Here is a 20,727-nt window from a genome sequence, read left to right as displayed (position 1 = left end):
TAAAATATGGCGGAAAAAAGGCTGACTCGGACTTTTACCTTATGTTTGCATTGGTGTTATTTGTGTCCCAAACAAAGAAAGAAAATTAAGAATCTTGTAAAATTTTGGTAAATGACCTTTCATGAGCTATTTAGTCTTATATGAAAAAATAAATGGGTGTTATGAGGCAAAATATTTTACCTTCTTTTATATGGAAAAACACCAAGGAGTCCGAAAATTTGACACGAATTCCAAAACCTCATCTAAGTAAATCCTTAAAGAACAATATTCATGTCTTATACAAATATAATATAATATGTATAATTGACACAAACATTGCAATTACAGAAATAACATTTAAGGTGGTATAGGATTCTGAATTAGAATGATAGAATTTGTGCATACTTTGCAAACACGTATAGTATATATTGATATATGATCAAAATTATAATAAAAATGATAGGTCACCGCGCATTTTTTCAAGCTACAGGTTGTTACAAAATGACACAATTTCTACCTCAGGCATAGATTACCTTAGATGTATTTGGCAAAACATTCAGGAATTTTGGTTCTCAAAGCTCTTAATAGTCGTACTTTATTTGGCCTTTTTAACTTTTTTGGATTCGAGCGTCACTGATGAGTCTTTTGTAGAAGAAACGCGCGTCTAGCGTATATACTAAATTTATTCCTGGTATCTATGATGAGTTTATTTGTATGGGTTATACAGGAAAAAACATTATCATGTTATAAGAATCTGAACTAAATGATAGAATTGTAAAATAAATTTAAAGGAGATAGATTTTAGAAAAAGCTTGCAGAATATCAAAAGAAAAGATAGGGTCACCGTAGGTTTTTTTTCCCGGCTAAAATAGAAAATAGAAAAATCCCATGTAGATTTCCTCAGAACATGCAATATTTCAGAGTTACCTGCCCTTAAAATGCTAATTTGAAAAAAAATGAAAATGAAGCAAAATTATCTTCAATTGTAAAAATAATAATATCCAAAGTTATAAGCTTATAAATATGTTCTTTTAAATGAAAATTCACATTAGCTAACTGGATTCCTGCATAAAATTTTGCTAACTTAATTGAAATATGAACCTGAGGTTCTGTTTATTACAATCCAAGATGGCGAAAGACACCCATACCACCTTAAAGCATTCATATTGTTGCAACAGCCAGGGAAACAGATGTATGCGTAACTTAAGTTACCAGCATCTTAACATAGAATATGAGGGAATCTGTGAATAATATGATATATGAAAGATAAGCTTATCTGGACTTTTGAGATGCTCAGGACTGTAGTTGGTTGTTAAAAACTGTTGTGTCCTTTCTAATCAGAGTTCGTAAATGACTTTACATTTTCTCTGTTAAATTGTATTTTTAAACAGAATTTGATATATATGCATTTGTGAATAATGTAAAACATTAAAATCATTACTGTTAATGACATGCTGTGTATTTCTGTTTCAGTTGTAACCTCAAAGATGCGCAAAAATGCAAAGAATGCAGAAGTAAGCAGATAGTGGACAAGGAATGTATCATTTTAAAGTAGTACATCTCCGAAGAACATTAGAACCAAAACATTCAACAGGTTATTTAAGAAAAGTAAATTAGTTTAAACATATTTTATTTTTGCACGTATATCTTACTTGACACGAGACTATTTCCAAATATGTATGAATTCAGTTTCAAACACAGATGGGCTTAACACGGATGAAAGCCAACAAAGAACTTATAAATAAATAAAATTAAAAAATTTTACAAACCTCCTGATCTTCAAATTCCTTTATGTATTTCTCAACTCCTAAAAATCGCAAAATCGCCCCAACACTATTTATTTCGTTGGGTGTTTTTGAATCACTTTTACAAGACGGAACCTGTTTGGTGGATGTCGATTCACCTAAATCATAAAAAAATAAAATGCTTCGTAAAATGATACGACGGCAGCGGTAGAACCCCGAACAGTTGGTGCCAGTTTGGACACAGTATTCAAGCTTGATACTGTCTGAATTTGGATTGACGTGATTAAATTTTTGACATAACATAGGTTTCTGACACAAAATGAATGTGGTGAAAGATCTTAAAATTTTAAAATGGGTTTCTATTTATTTTCTATAGAAGATCTCTTGCTATTGCACAATACTGTGCAATAAAAGATTTCTTGCTTTGGTGTAATATTGTGCTATTGCACAATACTGTGAAATTGAAGATGTCTTGCAATTGCGCAATACTTTGCAATTGATTTGAGGATTTCTTGCTGTATATTAATTTACAAATCATATTTGGAGCTTATCTCCTGTCATATCAGTATTTTTTCCTTTAATATACAAATAACAACTATATATCAATGGAAAAATGAAAAATTTTAATTAAAAAAAAGAAAGATCAATACACTAACAAACAAGTTATTGTCTGGAAAATAGAAACATTCTTATTTTGACCCCTTTTGGGCCCCTTGTTCCTAAACTGTTGGGACTATAACCCCCAAAATCGATCCCGACCTTTCTTTAGTAGTTATAATAAACTTTGTAATAAACTTTTATTGATTTCTATTTACATATACTAAAGTTATTATCCGGAAACCATTTGTCTTCGGACGACGTCAACGACGACAACGTGATAAAAATATACGACCAATTTGTTTTTAATTTTTGTGGTCGTATAAAAATGTGTTCACATATCAAATAAAGGCAACAGTAGTATACCGCTGTTCAAAACTGGTAAATCTATGGACAAAAAAACAAAATCGGGGCAACAAACCAAAATCAAGGGAACGCATTAAATACAAGAGGAGAACAACGACACAACATTAAAATGTAACACACACAGAAACGGAATAAGCACTAGACAAAATCCTATGAGAATAACAAATATAACATCAAAACCAAATACATGAACCAGGGATAGAAAAGTACCATGACACGTCTTATAGTAATGTGAATTCACACTAAAATATAAGAGAAAACAAACGACACAAGGGAAACACAACGTAAAAATGTTACACACACAGAAACGAACTATGATATAACAATGGCTATTTTCCTGACTTAGTACAGGACATTTTGAAAGACAAAAATGGTGGGTTGAACCTGGTTTTGTGTCATGCCAAACCTCCCTCTTTTATGGCCATGTGGAATATAACCTTAAAATGACAACACAACATTACAGGACTACAATATAAATAAATAGAAGAACACAATTGACAAAGAAACACACGAATAATAGCTACCGAAAGGCAACAAGTTTAGATTTTTTTAATACGCCAGAAGTGCATTTTGTCCACACAAGACTTGCTAATGACGACCAGATACAAAAGTTTGAAAGCCGAAACAAGTACAAAGTTGAACAGCATGGAGGACCAAAAGTTCAAAAAAGGTTTGCCAAAAAGGGCCAGGGTTTTCTGTTAGGTACCAGAGCATCCCTATTATTTAAAATAATTTATACTTTTGCAACACAGTAAATTTTATAAAATGATTATACATAAAAGCAACAGTAGTATACCGCTGTTCAAAACTCATAAATCCATGGACAAAAAACAAAATCGGGGTAACAAACTAAAACTGAGGGAAACGCATTCAATATAAGAGGAGAACAACGACACAACATTAAAATGTACCACACACACAGAAACGGACTAATCAAAATCCTATGAGAATATCAAATATAACATCAAAACCAAATACATGAATTTGGGATAGATAAGTACCGTGACACGTCTTAAAGTAAAGTGAAATCACACTCACAAATATGAGAAAACAAACGAAACAACGGAAACACACTATAATATAACAATGGCCATATTCCTGACTTGGTACAGGACATTTGTAAAGGAAAAAATGGTGGGTTGAACCTGGTTTTGTGGCATGCTCTTTAATGGCAATGTTAAATATAACATTAAAATGACAACATAATATTACAGGACTACAATACAAATAAAAGGAGATTGTATAAGGCAAAGAAACACATGAATAATAGATAACAAAAGGCATCAGATTTAAAATACAATACGCCAAAAAAGCGCCTCGTCCACAAAAGACTTACCAGTGACGCTTATATATAAAAGTTCGAAAGTCAAAGAAAGAACAAAATTGTACAGCACTGAGGATCAAAAGTTGAAAATGGCTGTGCCAAATACGGCTAGGGTTTTCTGCTTTGGATAAGAACATCCTTATTATTTGGAACAATTTATGCTATTGCAAACAGTAAATTTTATCAAATGAATATTAAAGATTTACATGATAAAACTGATAACACTGAAGTCTTAATTAATTACAGATAACAAAACCCGAATGCATAATACAAAGACAAAAAAATACAGAAAAAAGACACACCCGACTTAGGCCTCAACGTAAAAAATTATAAAAATGACGTCACATACGAAGTGGTGAAAAGGCACAAAAATTACGTCACATTTAAATTTCTGAAACAGCACAACAATGACGTTACATTTGAAAAACTATATCTCAAATAAGATAGAAGTAAGGTTGATTTAAGATTATAATAGAACTAGATACTGATATTACATTTAAACACAATGCACATTGCAATACTTTTTAATAGCAATTAACTATATTATATATATGTCCGGTTTGTTTTGAATCTAACTTCAAACGTAAAACATCGTTCAGATTATGTTGAACAAAATCAAATCTAATAAATGAAGGCGGTGATTAATTTTCTTTACCATAACACATGAATATAATAGAAAAGACGTCAACAAATTTGACAAAATCCGATGAGAATTACAAATATAACATCAAACTAAATACATAAATTTGATATAGATAAGTACCGTAACACGTCTTATAGTAATGCGAATTCACACTCAGCAAAACAGTCACAATCGGGAATAAGTCACGTTCGGTAATAAAAAGAGATTATACGACGTAATGACAAACCAGAATCTACCATGTGGTAAAAATGTCCTTAGCTAGTTTGGCCAAAGACACATCGTATGGATCAACTAATTCGTGATGGTGTCCATAAAATTTACGGAGTGTCAATTTTAATCTGTCCTCCTTATAACTTTGTTGGTGCAGTTTCTGTGTAAGGAGCACACTTATGTATATGAAGTCCGTATAGTGTGAACAAGCACGAGAATAACGTATCAATTGTGATATGTAAACACCATACGAAGGGGCAGAGGGTACTGCTGAGAAATGGGAAATTGATAATTGGGAAGTTGAAATCGTCCCGTTTATCATAGATTTTCGTGTGAAGTCATCCGTCTGCGTCAATATTAAGGAAAAGATCAAGGTATGAAGCAGTCCTTCTAGTATCAGTAGTATCCTCAATTTTCAAGTTCGCTGGGATATATGAGATGTATGTTTTGGCTGAAATATGGGGTATTCAATGATACAACATCATCATTATATCGGAAATTAAAATCAAAGAATTTCGCAAGGTGCTTTTTTTCTTTTTGTCTTTTAGAAGGTTCTGAATGAATTCTACTTCATACGAGTACAAAAACAAATCGGCCAGCAGGGGTGCACAATTAGTACCCATTGGAATACCGACCGTCTGTTGAAATATAAATCCTCCAAACTCAACAAATATATTGTCGATCAAAAAGTCCAGCATTTTGATAATATCATCTTCAGTATATTTTCTGGAAGATTCACAAAATATGAATTATTGTAACCCAAAACAAGAAATTTGTATCTACGATTACCATTGTTATGATATTGTAATTATTGTATTTATTTATGTTGGCCTGATTTGCATTGTGTGGCCTGATAGTTGTTTACAGAATAATTTTAGAATTGTGCAGTTTAGAAATCTCTGGAACAATTACAGAATGATTGGAACTTTCCAGAATGATCCTAATAAAAGATGCATTATATAAACTTCTACATTTTACTAGAAACTTCTGTTGTAACTTTCTAGGATGTTCCATTATAGACTGTTCTAGAATCTTCCATGACAAATATATATATATATATACAGACACTAAAGTTAAACTCACTCTAGGACTTACTCTTGAACTTGGACTTAGACATCGATAGACATTAATATTCATAGCATTTGGATTGACACTTTTTTCTACAAACAACATCATACTGGATTGTGACCGTAATATTCAGATTGGATTCCGAAAGATAACTGGATACAGACAAAGATAAAAGATTGGACTCATATTTTGACAGTTAAGTTGACAGTAATATTTGTGTAATACTTCTTGTAAACTTTTGTATAATAAATATTGTTAAATTTTATTATTGATTTGTGTCTTTTGTTGGCTACAATTTAAAGGCGATTTCTGGCCGTAACAGAAATTTGGGGCTCGTCCCGGAGACTGAAAATATATTATTCAAAATTTGTTTAGTAATTTTTATTATAACTAGCCAACAAAATTCTACAAAATGGCATTTGATGCTGGTAATTTTTTGAAAACGCCAGACCTGGAGGGGTTTGATAATTTAAAGAAAGAGGAATTAGTGTTGTTTGCTAAACATCTGAAATTAAATATTAAAGTATCTATGAGAAAACAAATTATAAAAAATTTAGTTATAGACAAATTAGTTGACGCAGAAATTTTAGGTGAAGAGGCTCTTGAACTTAAGGTCGAAAATGTAGATGCCTTTAAATTAAAACAGCTTGAATTAGAATATGAATTTAAATTAAAACAAGCAGAACTGGAAATGAAGGAAAGTTAGAAATGGAAAAGAAAGAAAAAGAAGATGAATTTAAATTAAAAGAACTTGAAATGAGAGAAAGGCTAGAGATGGAAAAACTGAAAATTGAAATGGTCAAAGAAGAAAGCAACACTAAAGTCCAGTCAAAATCAGATTATTTTGATGCAGCAAAAAATATACGTTTGGTTTCCAGATTTTGTGAAAAAACAGTCGATAAATATTTTCCACAGTTTGAGAAAATTGCTCGTAATTTGAATTGGCCAAAGTCGTATTGGACTACAATGCTACAAAGTGTTTTTGAGGGTAAAGCCGCTGAAATATACTCCGCACTTCCATCAGAAAAAAGTTCCGATTATGACACGGTGAAACAAGAAGTTTTGAAAGCTTATGAGCTAGTACCAGAAGCATATAGACAGAAATTTAGATCTTATAAAAAGTTTGATTCGCAAACCTATGTGGAATTTGCTCGGGAAAAAGAGGATCTATTTGATAAATGGCTCACTTCAAAGAAAACAGATAACAATTTTGATAACCTAAGACAATTGATGTTATTAGAAGAGTTCAAACAATGTGTTCATTTAGACTTAAAAACACATTTAGACGACAAAACTGTTGGGACAATACATGATGCAGCTGTAATTTCAGATAATTATACCCTTTCACATAAAAGAAGTTTCAAGGGTCAAAATGTTAATACTTCAAGTGGAAATTACAAAAATCAAAGTACTGAGCGTACTGATAGTAAGCCTGTTGCACAGAATAAGAGTCAGTCCAATTATAATATGTCTAGTCCAAAATACTTTTGAGAAGAAGTCACTGATTTGTGCTTATTGTAAGAAAATTGGTCACCTGATGGCTGATTGTTTTAGACTCCAGAAAAAGAATGAACCAGATAATAAGCCGAAGTCCAGTGCTTGTACGACACCTTATATTTCCAGTACGTTGGAATGTCCTGCGAGTCAGGCTTTTAAGTCCAGTTTTTGTGATTACATGGAGGAATATAAGCCCTTTATGTCTGATAGGTTTATTTCTATTGTTGATGATACCACTCTTCAGCCTATTAAGATTTTACGGGACACTGGAGCTTCTCAGTCTTTATTGTTAGAAGGTGTGTTGCCTTTGTCCGAGAAGACTTCTGTTGGTGCCTCCGTTTTGTTACAAGGTGTAGAGTTAGGTTGTATAGATGTTCCTCTCCATCGTATTTATCTGAAGTCAGATTTGATCACTGGACCAGTTATTGTGGGTGTTCGTCTTAATCTCCCTGTTGAGGGTGTTACGTTATTGCTAGGAAATGATCTAGCTAGGAACAAAGTGGTTGCTGAACCAATTGTTACCAGTAAACCGGTTGTGGATGTTAAATTACCTGAAGATGATGCTGAATTGTATCCAGCTTGTGTTGTAACAAGAATGTAATTATGCCATGGCCAGACGTAAACAGTCATTCATTAAACAGAAAGAACTTTTTGGAAGAACAAAATAACGACCCTGAGGTTCTTCAGCTCTGCAAGAGGGCTCAACCACAGGAGGAAGCAGACAAAGTGGCTGAATGCTATTTCCATCAGGACGGTATTTTAATGAGGAAATGGAGGCATCCTGATGCTACTCCAGAGGAGGAATGGAGAGTGGTATACCAAGTGGTGGTGCCTAAAGTTTATAGGCAAGAAATTATTGGTCTTGCCCATGACACCCCCTTGGCTGGACACTTAGGTATAAGGAAGACTTGCCTTAAGATCTTGCAGCATTTCTACTGGCCAAGACTTAGAAATGATGTTGCAGAATACTGCAAATCATGTCATATATGCCAGGTTGTTGGTAAGCCTAATCAGAAAATACCAACAGCACCACTTCTGCCTATTCCAGCCTTTGACGAACCTTTCAGCAGAGTTCTAATTGACTGCGTTGGACCTTTACCAAAGACCAAAACTGGAAATGCGTATTTATTGACAATCATGTGTACATCCACTCGCTTTCCTGAGGCTATTCCGCTAAGAAATATCAAGACACCTACTATTGTCAAAGCTCTTATCAAATTCTTCACGTTAGTAGGACTTCCTAAGTCTATACAGTCCGACCAGGGATCAAATTTCATGTCAGGTTTATTTCAGCAAGTCGTGTACCAGTTAGGGATTGCTCAGTATAGACCAAGTGCGTACCATCCAGAATCTCAAGGTGCCTTAGAACGTTTTCATCAAACATTGAAGAACATGATTAGAACTTTTTGTCTTCAATTTTACAGAGACTGGGATGATGGAGTTCACTTTCTACTTTTTGCGGTGCGAGAGGCTGTTCAAGAATCCCTTGGTTTTAGTCCCTTTGAGTTGGTATTTGGCCATACTGAAAGGGGACCGTTAAAATTGATTGAGGAAAAGTGGCTTACTGAACATACTGACTTGAATCTTTTAGACTATGTATCTAGATTTAAAGAAAAATTGTATACTGCTTGTCAAATTGCTCAGAAAAACTTAAAAAATGTACAGAACAAGATGAAAATATGGTATGATAAAGATGCCAGGGATAAAGTTTTTGAGCCTGGTGATAAGGTACTTGTATTTTTGCCAGTCCCTGGACATCCTTTACAGGCTAAATATTGTGGTCCTTATACAATAGAGAGTAAATTCAATGATTTGAATTATATTGTAAAAACTCCAGGTCGGCGCAAACAAAACAGAGTGTGTCATATTAATATGTTAAAACCATATTTTGAGCGTACTAATGAATGTGAGAGTAAACCAGTTGCCACTTTAGGCATGGTTAAATTTGAGAACAATCATGACAAACCAGATGTAATTGAACCACCTTTTAGTTCTTAAACTTTGGAGGAGACAGTTAGATTGAAAAATTCAGAAATTTTGTCAAATTTAGACTCAAAACTTGCACATCTGTCTTTTGATCGTAGAGAAGAAATAAAAACTTTGGTATTTTCTTTTAAAAATCTTTTTCCAGATGTGCCAAACAAAACCACTGCTGTTTGTCATGATGTTGATGTAGGAGATGCTTCTCCCATTAAGCAACATTCTTACCGGCTTAATCCACTCAAACTTGAAGCTATGAGAAAAGAAATTAAATATATGCTTGACAATGATATTATTGAGCCGAGTAACAGTGAATGGAGCTCTCCTTGTCTCCTTGTGCCAAAACCAGATAAAACCTTTCGTTTCGTGACTGATTTCAGAAAAGTAAATTCAGTCTCAAAATCTGATTCCTATCCGATTCCAAGGATAGACGATTGTATTGACAACATTGGCCAAGCAAAATTTGTGAGCAAATTTGATTTGTTGAAAGGTTATTGGCAAGTTCCATTGACACAGAGAGCTCGTGAAATATCAGCTTTTGTTACACCAGATGGTTTATTTCAATATACTGTAATGCCGTTTGGCATGAAAAGTGTACCAGCTACATTTCAAAGAATGACCAATAATGTTATAAAAGATTTAAACTGTTGTTATGCTTATATTGATGATCTAATTGTATGTAGTGATAGCTGGGAACAGCATTTAACACATTTGTATGATACTTTTGATAGATTGTCACAATCAAATTTGACTGTTAATCTTGGTAAAAGTGAATTTTGTCAGGCCACTGTTGATTATTTAGGGCATACAGTTGGCCAAGGTTAAGTGAAACCTATTATGGCTAAAGTGGAAGCCATTTCCAAATTTCCTCCTCCTACAAATAGAAAACAACTTATGAGATATTTAGGCATGATTGGATTTTACAGAAAATTTTGTTCAAATTTTGCTACTATGGTTCAACCACTGACTCATCTTTTACGAAAAGATTCTAAATTTATCTGGAGTGAAAATTGTCAAAACGCTTTTGAAAATAGCAAATCACTTTTAATTAATAGTCCAGTTCTGATTTCTCCAGACTTTGAAAAACAATTTAAACTTGCCGTTGATGCAAGCGATGTAGGAATTGGAGCTGTTTTATACCAAGAGACAGATGATAATGTTGAGAAACCTATATCATATTTTTCCAAGAAATTAGATAAACATCAGAAAAATTATTCAACTATTGAAAAAGAGTGTTTTGCAATGTTGTCAGCACTTCAACATTTTGATGTATATTTGAATCCCACTGTACATCCTATTCTTGTTTGTACTGATCATAATCCTCTCACCTTCATACATAAAATGAGAAACAAGAATCAGAGGTTGACTAGGTGGAGTTTATTGTTACGGGAATATGATGTAATTGTAAAACATATTAAGGGTAAAGATAATGTAATAGCAGATGCTTTATCTAGAGCTTATTAAAACACTTTGTATATACTATGTATTTTTGTTCATTTTATTCATGATAAGTTTTTGTTACACTAAAACTTCTTTTAAGGGGGAGGTGTTATGATATTGTAATTATTGTATTTATTTATGTTGGCCTGATTTGCATTGTGTGGCCTGATAGTTGTTTACAGAATAATTTTAGAATTGTGCAGTTTAGAAATCTCTGGAACAATTACAGAATGATTGGAACTTTCCAGAATGATCCTAATAAAAGATGCATTATATAAACTTCTACATTTTACTAGAAACTTCTGTTGTAACTTTCTAGGATGTTCCATTATAGACTGTTCTAGAATCTTCCATGACAAATATATATATATACAGACACTAAAGTTAAACTCACTCTAGGACTTACTCTTGGACTTGGACTTAGACATCGATAGACATTAATATTCATAGCATTTGGATTGACACTTTTTTCTACAAACAACATCATACTGGATTGTGACCGTAATATTCAGATTGGATTCCGAAAGATAACTGGATACAGACAAAGATAAAAGATTGGACTCATATTTTGACAGTTAAGTTGACAGTAATATTTGTGTAATACTTCTTGTAAACTTTTGTATAATAAATATTGTTAAATTTTATTATTGATTTGTGTCTTTTGTTGGCTACAATTTAAAGGCGATGTCTGGCCGTAACACCATGTTTATAGAAAAAGCTCTGTTTTATGAGATGGTGAAGTCGATCTTTCAACTGCGCATGGGGAATAGTAGTGTATAGCGTAGAAAAATCAAAAGTCTTTATGTTGCTGCACAATTGCAAAGATTGTGATCGAAGATTAAGCTGTAGATCTTTCGAATTTTTGAGAATCCACATCTGGTTAACACCACTGGTAGAATATATCTCATCACAATACTTGTAGAAAGAAAAGTAGTCTCAAAATTTACTTTCTATCAAAAAAAATGTTTTAAAGCAATATTCAAAAACAATATAAAAAGACAAACACATTTGGGACTTTTCTTCACTAGAAATTATAAAATGCTTACATATGATGCTGAACTTTCTTTTTATATATATATAAACCACTTACAATGTTCGAATGCATCCATCGAGTCGCTTTGGATAATCGATTCTGTTTTATTTACCTCCGTAGGGTTTATGGCCATGTCATTGTCATCTTCCGCTATTTTTTCTGAACTTTTGTCTGATGAAACAGAATTTGAACTATCTTCTTCATCTGCAAATTAAAAATATTCAAAATATGATGACCTATATATTGTGTAATTATCATTTATAAAGTATATGTGAGTAAATTATCATTCAAATACATATCGTGAATTTTTACTCAGAACTTTTTAAATTAAATTATCACTTTGACTTGAAATATACATGTTGATTTTTGTTTAAAAATTACGACAACACATTATTATCTGCATGCGTCCGAGGCGCTTTTCAGGATTTACCTTCAACCTGAAAGCTTAAAGTCAAGACTTAAAAAAAGAGGGGCGTAAGATACCAGAGGGACTGGATAATCTTAAATTATTTAACAGACATAACATTGATATTTATAGGAATAAATTGATAAATGTGAAACTTTTTTTGTAATTTTTAAGCTTACCGTTTTTGTGTATGGTATGTTTCATATCAAGTATCCTTTTTATGTTTTCTGCGGCTGGTTGTATTACGTTTTCAACGATTCTAACATCGCATTCTTCAAATATCTGTATAAGGCTGTCGTATTTCCCGACTTTCAAAATATTTTTCTTCTCCAGAATATCCAGAAGACAGTGCATGTCTACTGCATCCTTGAAGTCTTTTGGTGTCATGCGGTGTTTGACTCTGTTTTTCACTTTATCAAATTCAGATTTTTCTATATCATGGTTAATATGTTCACACAATTCTCCTTTCAGCTTTGCATGCAGATCTTTGGGATCATCTTGTTTCTTCATAATGCACTTTAAACAAAAATTGTACAAAAAATATACAAAAGTAAATAATGATTACCAATGAGACAACTAACTATCAGTGACTAAAAAATATGGAAACAAACAAATATAATTTACCGGATTGCCTTCGGTATATGGCGTATGCTATTCATCCATAATATTGCTGAAATCAGATATGAAGTACTGTAGTCCTGTTTTGTTTCGTTTTCTTTTGATTATATTGTTATAGTAACTATATGATCTTTTGATAAAGAATAACGTTGATGAAGATATTGTGTTTCTCTTTTGTCCAGTGACATACTCATACGCATTAAAAAAAAAATAACTGGATTTTCCGTTAAAAGTCGTTTAAGATATAAAAAAAAAATTAAAAAAAATACAAACAGAAAAAAATCAATAAAAAAAAATTTTAAAAGATCGAAACCCATATAATTCATGACTATAGTTCAATGTCAATTTTTTTTTTGTCAAATTGTTTTGAGCATACATTAATATAATTTCAGTACTCGCAAATTAGTTTCGTTTAGTACTTCATCGTGCAAACTCGTTTCCGAATTGGTCCTTTGTTACTAAATCTGATTGTAGTACACAAGTTCTGTTATTTTTTGCAATGTTTTTGTCGTTGTTCATTTTTAAATTATTTAACAGACATAACATTGATTATTTACACATTGACAATCATATTTGCATTATGATATTGACAGGTAAATACTGATTTATTTTGAGAGTTCATGTTTATTCGGATTTATCTGTCAGTTATTCAAAATGTTCGTGGCTGTTAGCCAACAGGGAAATGTAAATATGTATGTACTGTATAACCTCTATTTGTCTTAGATATCTCAGTCAAATGTAAGAACCTGATCTTACATAACACTAAGTTATAAAAATTTGCGAGGCTTTTCCCCTTTACAATGTATAACAAAAAACTAAACCCCATGGATAATTAAAAATAGAGGGAGAGATCCATAAAATCTGACGAAAATCAAACGCAAGACTTTATCAACTAATAAAACAAATAGAAAACAATTTTCATATTCCTGACTTGTTACGGGTACTTTCCATAGTAATGAATGATCCTAATTTCTTTTTTTTTTTCGTTTTTTAATATTATAAGCTGTAAATATTGATACTTGAATGTACAATTAAAAACTTACAGTTTTCGGAAGTGCAATGGTGATCACATATTCTCAAATTTTACGATATTTTCACCTTTTAAATATGTCTGCAATCGACAAATTTCCACCTTTGACCATTGTATTTTTAGACATTGGGAAATCCAAATACCTTTTATTTGTAATTGTATAAATAGGTGAAAGGGTTTCCTCGGAACACTGAATCTAAAGTCATACGTTGTAGTCGATTATCTGTATGTATGAGTATGTTGTTGATAACAATACCGGCTTTTCTATCATCAAAGTATTAGTTAAAAGCAACCATAAATAAGTAAAAGACATAATCTTTCAATCAGTTTAATTGAGGTGTAGTGAGCTGACGTTTCATTAACTGGTAGTTGTCCTTTTTTTAACTAATGTTTATGTTGGTTTGCTTAGTCCTCATGATACATTAGACGAGTTCTCTCAAAACGTGTTTGTTGATCCTGTCGCATTTTTGCGTCTTTTCCAAGTCCGGAGCTGTTCGGACGTTTTTACCTTTTATGACCTAGTACATGTTGAAATAATGGTTTAGTTTAAAAAGTATTTTATTCAAATAAATTGACTGTATTTGGGCAACAGGTATAGCCTATGTAAGCCCTCTCAATAAAGGTCGAAATGATTAGGCGGACTTTCATTTTATTTGAATTCTATTACCAAGTTTACCTAGATATTAAGGAGGTAGACCTAGGTTAAGGGAAATAACTCTTAAAATCATCAGTGCGTTTGTGTAGAACCATTTTCAAAAACATATTCTAAGCTTCTAGGTTACATAGATTATTTTCAATCTGTTTCAGGTAAATGCTTAAAATACATTGATGAACTTGAAGTTTACAAACGCTTGACTGATTTAAAGAGTTATCTCCCTGAACCAAGGTCTACCCTCTTAAGCAAGCTAATACCATATTATAGAGCTTCATTTTCAAATTTTTGGTTCTTCTCACTACTTCTTTTTTAATGCAAGTCCTGCACTTTGTGTTCTTTAAATCGATTAGTATCCTCTAACCGATGTACGATTTGAATCCAACAATAACAAATATAGTTTCATGTACTCGATTGCTATAAACAGTTGACGTTTTTGGAATCTTTTTAAAAAAAAAGTAGTTACTTTTATGATCTCATATTTGTGAGCTACCTTGATTAGTCAATAAAGATGGATTAACGAGATATGAACAACGGCAACTACTGTTGCCTTAACCTATGAATTCAAAAACACAAAAATCTAGATAGAACAAGTACTTCAGATCCTTGACATAAACCTTTACTTCTGAGAGAGATATATAAAGACCACAGTAGTAAACCGCGGTTCAAAAGTCATCAACCGATTAAAAAAAAATCAGAGTTACAAAATAGAACCGATTGAAACACATCAACTATAAGAAAAAACCAACGGAACAAAGAAAACACTAACTGCAACAAAAACAAACGCCAACATACATAGAATTTACTATCTAATAACATCTGCTATATTCCTGACTTGGTACAGGACATTTTTAGAACATATGATGTATTGCTATTACAACTGGTAATGAATTTCAGACTACCATTAATAACATGTATTGTGGAACAGGCCTCTAATCAAACTGATGTTGACATAATCGACAAACATGGAACGATACAATCAAAACAAAATTAAGAAAATGGCCAAACTGAAAATGAAAAATGAAAAATTAACAAGCTAATAAAGTAACTAGGAAGAATCAAAGAATGAAAATGGTGGTAATGCAGTTCGAAAAAGAGCAGGAAAAACGGGAAACTTTAAAATGGAAACTGTATTCGTTTAAACAGAACTTGATTAGCAATTCAAGTGAAAGTGTGGTATTTTAAAAGCTGACATAATGAATGGTACACAGTTTGTGATAAAACTGGCTTGAAAATATCAAGGCTCCTACGAAATAAGAAGAATAGTCCGCATTTGGAGAGAGGTATTGTGTCACCTTATCGAAAAGTCTGTAAAAAAACATTCATTTTAGTTAGGGTAACAAACCTATCAATTCGAGTCGAAATGGAATATTTAGTATTTGAAAACAACTGCCATATTCCTGACATAATACATGACATTTTTTAGAACAAATTGTTGGTTGATGTTATGGCTTTATGCAAAACAAACAAACATGAGAACACTTAGCACAGAGAAATGCATAAATAAATACATGTAGCACATTACAACATGAAAATAACAGAATAACAACGGACACCTCCCATTAACGACAACACAGGACATCACAAAAAGTGACGTATTTTTGTGACGTATATAAAATCTTGAAATTCATACAACTATATGGAACGAGATCCAAAAGTTCATTATTATTTTCACACTAGTCCAAATAATTATCATGCTTATAAGAATCTAGAAAAAACAAATCAATGTTATGATGACGTCATATTTTTTTTTTAGCCTTATACAATACTTATCCATGGAAAATGAAAACTAACTTGACTATATTGGCAAATAAGATATATGTGAAATGTACAGAAATTACGACAATTCATACCACAAACCACAAGACAAAACACATTATCTTACCTTCTATACATTTCTAGGAATGTGATTGGTTAATAGTTATCAAAAGTACCAGGATTATAATTGTATACGCCAGACGCGCGTTTCGTCTACATAAGACTCATCAGTGACGCTCAGATCAAAATAGTTAAAAAGCCAAACAAATACAAAGTTGAAGAGCATTGAGGACCCAAAATTCCAAAAAGTTGTGCCAAATACGGCTAAGGTAATCTACTCCTGGGGTAAGAAAATCCTTAGTTTTTCGAAAAATTCAAAGTTTTGTAAACAGAAAATTTATAAAAATGACCATATAATTGATATTCATGTCAACACCGAAGTGCTGACTACTGGGCTGGTGATACCCTCGGGGACGAAACGTCCACCAGCAGTGGCATCGACCCAGTTGTGTAAATAGTTATCAAAAGTACCAGGATTATAATTTTATACGCCAGACGCGCGTTTCGTCTACATAAGACTCATCAGTGATGTTCAGATCAAAATAGTTAAAAAGCCAAACAAATACAAAGTTGAAGAGCATTGAGGACTCAAAATTCCAAAAAGTTGTGCCAAATACGGCTAAGGTAATCTACTCCTGGGGTAAGAAAATCCTTAGTTTTTCGAAAAATTCAAAGTTTTGTAAACAGAAAATTTATAAAAATGACCATATAATTGATATTCATGTCAACACCGAAGTGCTGACTACTGGGCTGGTGATACCCTCGGGGACGAAACGTCCACCAGCAGTGGCATCGACCCAGTTGTGTAAATAGTTATCAAAAGTACCAGGATTATAATTTTATACGCCAGACGCGCGTTTCGTCTACATAAGACTCATCAGTGATGTTCAGATCAAAATAGTTAAAAAGCCAAACAAATACAAAGTTGAAGAGCATTGAGGACTCAAAATTCCAAAAAGTTGTGCCAAATACGGCTAAGGTAATCTACTCCTGGGGTAAGAAAATCCTTAGTTTTTCGAAAAATTCAAAGTTTTGTAAACAGAAAATTTATAAAAGTGCCCTCGTGAAGACCGTGTATATTTCATATTAGGTTAGTAGGAAGACGGGGCTTATCCAATACACTGTTAGTAGTGGTGTTACGTCCCTTTAAATTCTTATAAGGCAGCAGGGGGCGGGGCTTATTTCATACACGGTCAGTAGTGGTGTTACGTCCCTTTATAAAAACAAAGCAGTACTGAGAAAAAATCGTCCACATCATCAATTCATTCAACAACAGTCACGTCACAGTTATTACACTGAACAGACGTGCTGGGCCAGCTTTCCTTTACCCGCTATCTTCGATGAGGGTTTACTTCTAGATGATCAACGACTTACTACTTCAGATCACAGAAACCAATCCAACGCTGTACATTATGTATATACCAGTACCCCATCATCGAGGTTAGCGGGCTGCCAAGCTGATCAAACTAGCCCTGAAAGCAGCCGTTGTGAAGAAATGACAACAAAATAGTAAACAAACCGAAAAGAACTCACAAAACCAAGATGGCGACCTCCCAAATGGCGTCCACTACCTGTTCCAGACCGATGGCACAAAATTATTTAAGCGCTCACTAATCGCCACCGTGCGAGGGCTGTATAGCCAGTCATTGTCGTTAAAAACTTTCATTTCTTAAAAAATCGTAAAGATTTCAACAGACAAAGATGGTGATGATTAAGATTGAAGACTTGCTCATTTTGATAGGTCATTAGTCTAAATTTTACACGTTAAGATAGTCGGTAAGATAAATTCGTTAAATAATGTGCTGGTATCCTAATTCTGTGTGTGTGTGTGTGTGAGAGAGAGAGAGAGAGAGAGAGAGAGAGAGAGAGAGAGTCTGATACATTGGCAAATAACTTATTTTACTCCATAACCCATAAACGAAGGAGGTTCAAATTCTTGCTTTTATAACTGACAATGAATTTCAGACTAGCATTAATAACATATATTGTGAACCAGAACTCTTCTCAAGCTGATGTTGACATAATTTACAACCATGGAACAACAAAAAATGGCCAAACATTAAAGGAAAACTTGACAAACAAGCTAATAAAGATAACGAAGAAGAATCAAAGAATGAAAATGATGGTAATACAGTTCCAGATTTGATACTGTCATTAAAGACAGAGCATTTAAAAAACGACAAACTTTACAATGAAAACAGTATTCGTTTAAACAAAAGTTGATAAGCGATTCGAGTGAAATTGTGGTTTTTTACAAGCTTACATGTATATGTCCTGTCATGTAATGTTGTCGTTTTAATGTTATATTTAACATTACAATAACAAAACATGTCACAAAACCAGGTTCCTGTACCAAGTCAGGAAAATGGCCAGTTTTATATTAAAGTTCGTTTCTGTGTGTGTGTTACATTTATATAATGTGTTTCTGTTGTGTCGTAGTTCTCTTCTTATATTTGATTCATTTCTCTCAATTTAAGTTTGTAACCCGGATTTGGTTGATTTTTCTAAATCGATTTATGAATTCCGAACAGCGGTATAATACTGTTGCCTTTATTTACATGAAGAATGATACCATTTGGTAGAACATTTTTTCAATTTTTGGTCCTCAATGCTCTCAAACTTCGTTCTTTATTTGGCTTTTAAAAAAATATTCGAGCGTCACTAATGAGTCTTTTGTAGAAGAAACGCGCGTCTGGCGTATTTATATAAAATTTCAATCCTGGTATCTATGATGAATTAATATACACATTTTTTACAAACAAAATAATGGCTTAATAATACCAAGACTCCTACGACAGAATTGCCCGTCTTTGAAAAAGGGGTACTAAAAATGAACATAAAATTGTGTTTCCTTACCAAAAAGTCTGTAAAAAGCATTCCCTTTTGTAACGTTGTCAAAACTATAAGCAGATAAACTCAAATTCGAATCGTTGAAAGTTTTTTACTTTTGGAAACAGGATGTATACTTGGATTTCTTATGTAGATCCTGCTACTATGAACCTGTTCTAGATGTAGATGTGACAGTACATTATTCCCGCATGCTTTATGGGTTCCTTAGACAAGAATAGAAGTCAGAGACTAAACTGCTCGGGGAAAATAAAATGTATATGTCAATACACAAACACAACGTAAATGATATACGTTACAAATAATACAATACATAATGGATTACTCAATGACTCCAGTGGCGGATCCAGAACTTTTCCTAAGGAGGGGCGCTGACTGCCCTAAGGGGGGGGGCCGCTCCAGTGCTTCAATGATTCCCTATATAATCAACCAAAGTTTTCCCACGAAAGGGGGCGGGCCCACCAGACACCCCCCCCCCCCGGGATCCGCCTATGGACTCATTTAACTACGTTCTATTATAGGAAGTTCATACTTTGTTTAATAAGAATTGAAAAGTAAGCATGATTTTGAAATAGAAAAAAAGAAACATGCGTTCCATTACAGATCATTACAAATCACTTAAAAATAAAACAACATCAAACCCACAGGAAAACTTACAATACAAATAAGTTTCGACGTTACAAAAACAGGAAGTAGTCACTAATGAGTATTATGTGGACAAAATGAACGTCTGGCATACCATATTATAACCCATGTATCTTAGACTTTGATGAGTTTCTACTCTGTAAAAGAGACAAATACAAGTGAAATTGGTCCCACTTTTTTGTTCCCGCATGAAAACAGATCTGATTGAGAAAAATATGAATCGGATAAAATTTACAAACACCAAATGTAATGTCATAAAAACAAAAAATAATGTCAACAGTAATTGAGACCTATTGATTCTGGTAAAATGTAAACATATATGTCGGTCGTTGTGGTGAACAATAATCTATAATACTAAAATTACGAGGTCCAATTTGTCAGCCGTCATCGGGTAAAAACGACAAATCAAAGAATTCAACTCTATATAGAAGTAATATAGGACAATGGTGTAGATTAAAAATTACACCACTCCAGACCCTTTTGTTTTCCACATAATTAATATTGCCAATAATTAACAAGTTCCGGGTCGAATCCGATACCGATACCAATAGTATATTCACCTGTTAGCTATAACCTTATCTGTACGTTCCACATTTGACAGGCGCACACCAAACGGTGTATTTAGGATTTTGTTATATACACGGGTCATAATCAAAGGGCTGACACTACTAAATTCAATCATTGTCAAATTGTTCCCTATTGTAGTTTTATTCAGCAATCGGCAAGACTTTCTAAGATAACTAATATAGGACAATGCTGTTGATTAAAAAATACTCCATTCCTGGATAGCCAAGACCTTTTGTTTTCCAAATAATTAACATTACCAATA

General features: G+C 33.0%; 1 protein-coding gene across 1 annotated transcript in view; it reads right to left on the bottom strand.

The window, feature by feature from the left end:
* Positions 1-14,064, bottom strand: part of LOC139490703 (interferon-induced helicase C domain-containing protein 1-like) — a 40,621-nt gene extending 26,557 nt beyond the window's left edge. Inside the window, exons 1-4 of the mRNA XM_071277630.1 lie at positions 13,950-14,064; positions 12,468-12,804; positions 11,940-12,086; positions 1,749-1,882 (exon numbers count right to left, since the gene is read on the bottom strand). Of these exons, the coding sequence (XP_071133731.1) occupies positions 1,749-1,882; positions 11,940-12,086; positions 12,468-12,798 (612 nt within the window). The 5' untranslated portion in view covers positions 12,799-12,804; positions 13,950-14,064. The remainder of the gene's footprint in view (positions 1-1,748; positions 1,883-11,939; positions 12,087-12,467; positions 12,805-13,949) is intronic.
* Positions 14,065-20,727: the final 6,663 nt, after the last annotated feature.

Source organism: Mytilus edulis, chromosome 10 (assembly GCF_963676685.1).
Source record: "Mytilus edulis chromosome 10, xbMytEdul2.2, whole genome shotgun sequence".
In the NCBI taxonomy this organism is placed as follows: Eukaryota; Metazoa; Mollusca; class Bivalvia; order Mytilida; family Mytilidae; genus Mytilus; species Mytilus edulis.
This window is presented reverse-complemented; position numbering and strand designations above follow the sequence as displayed.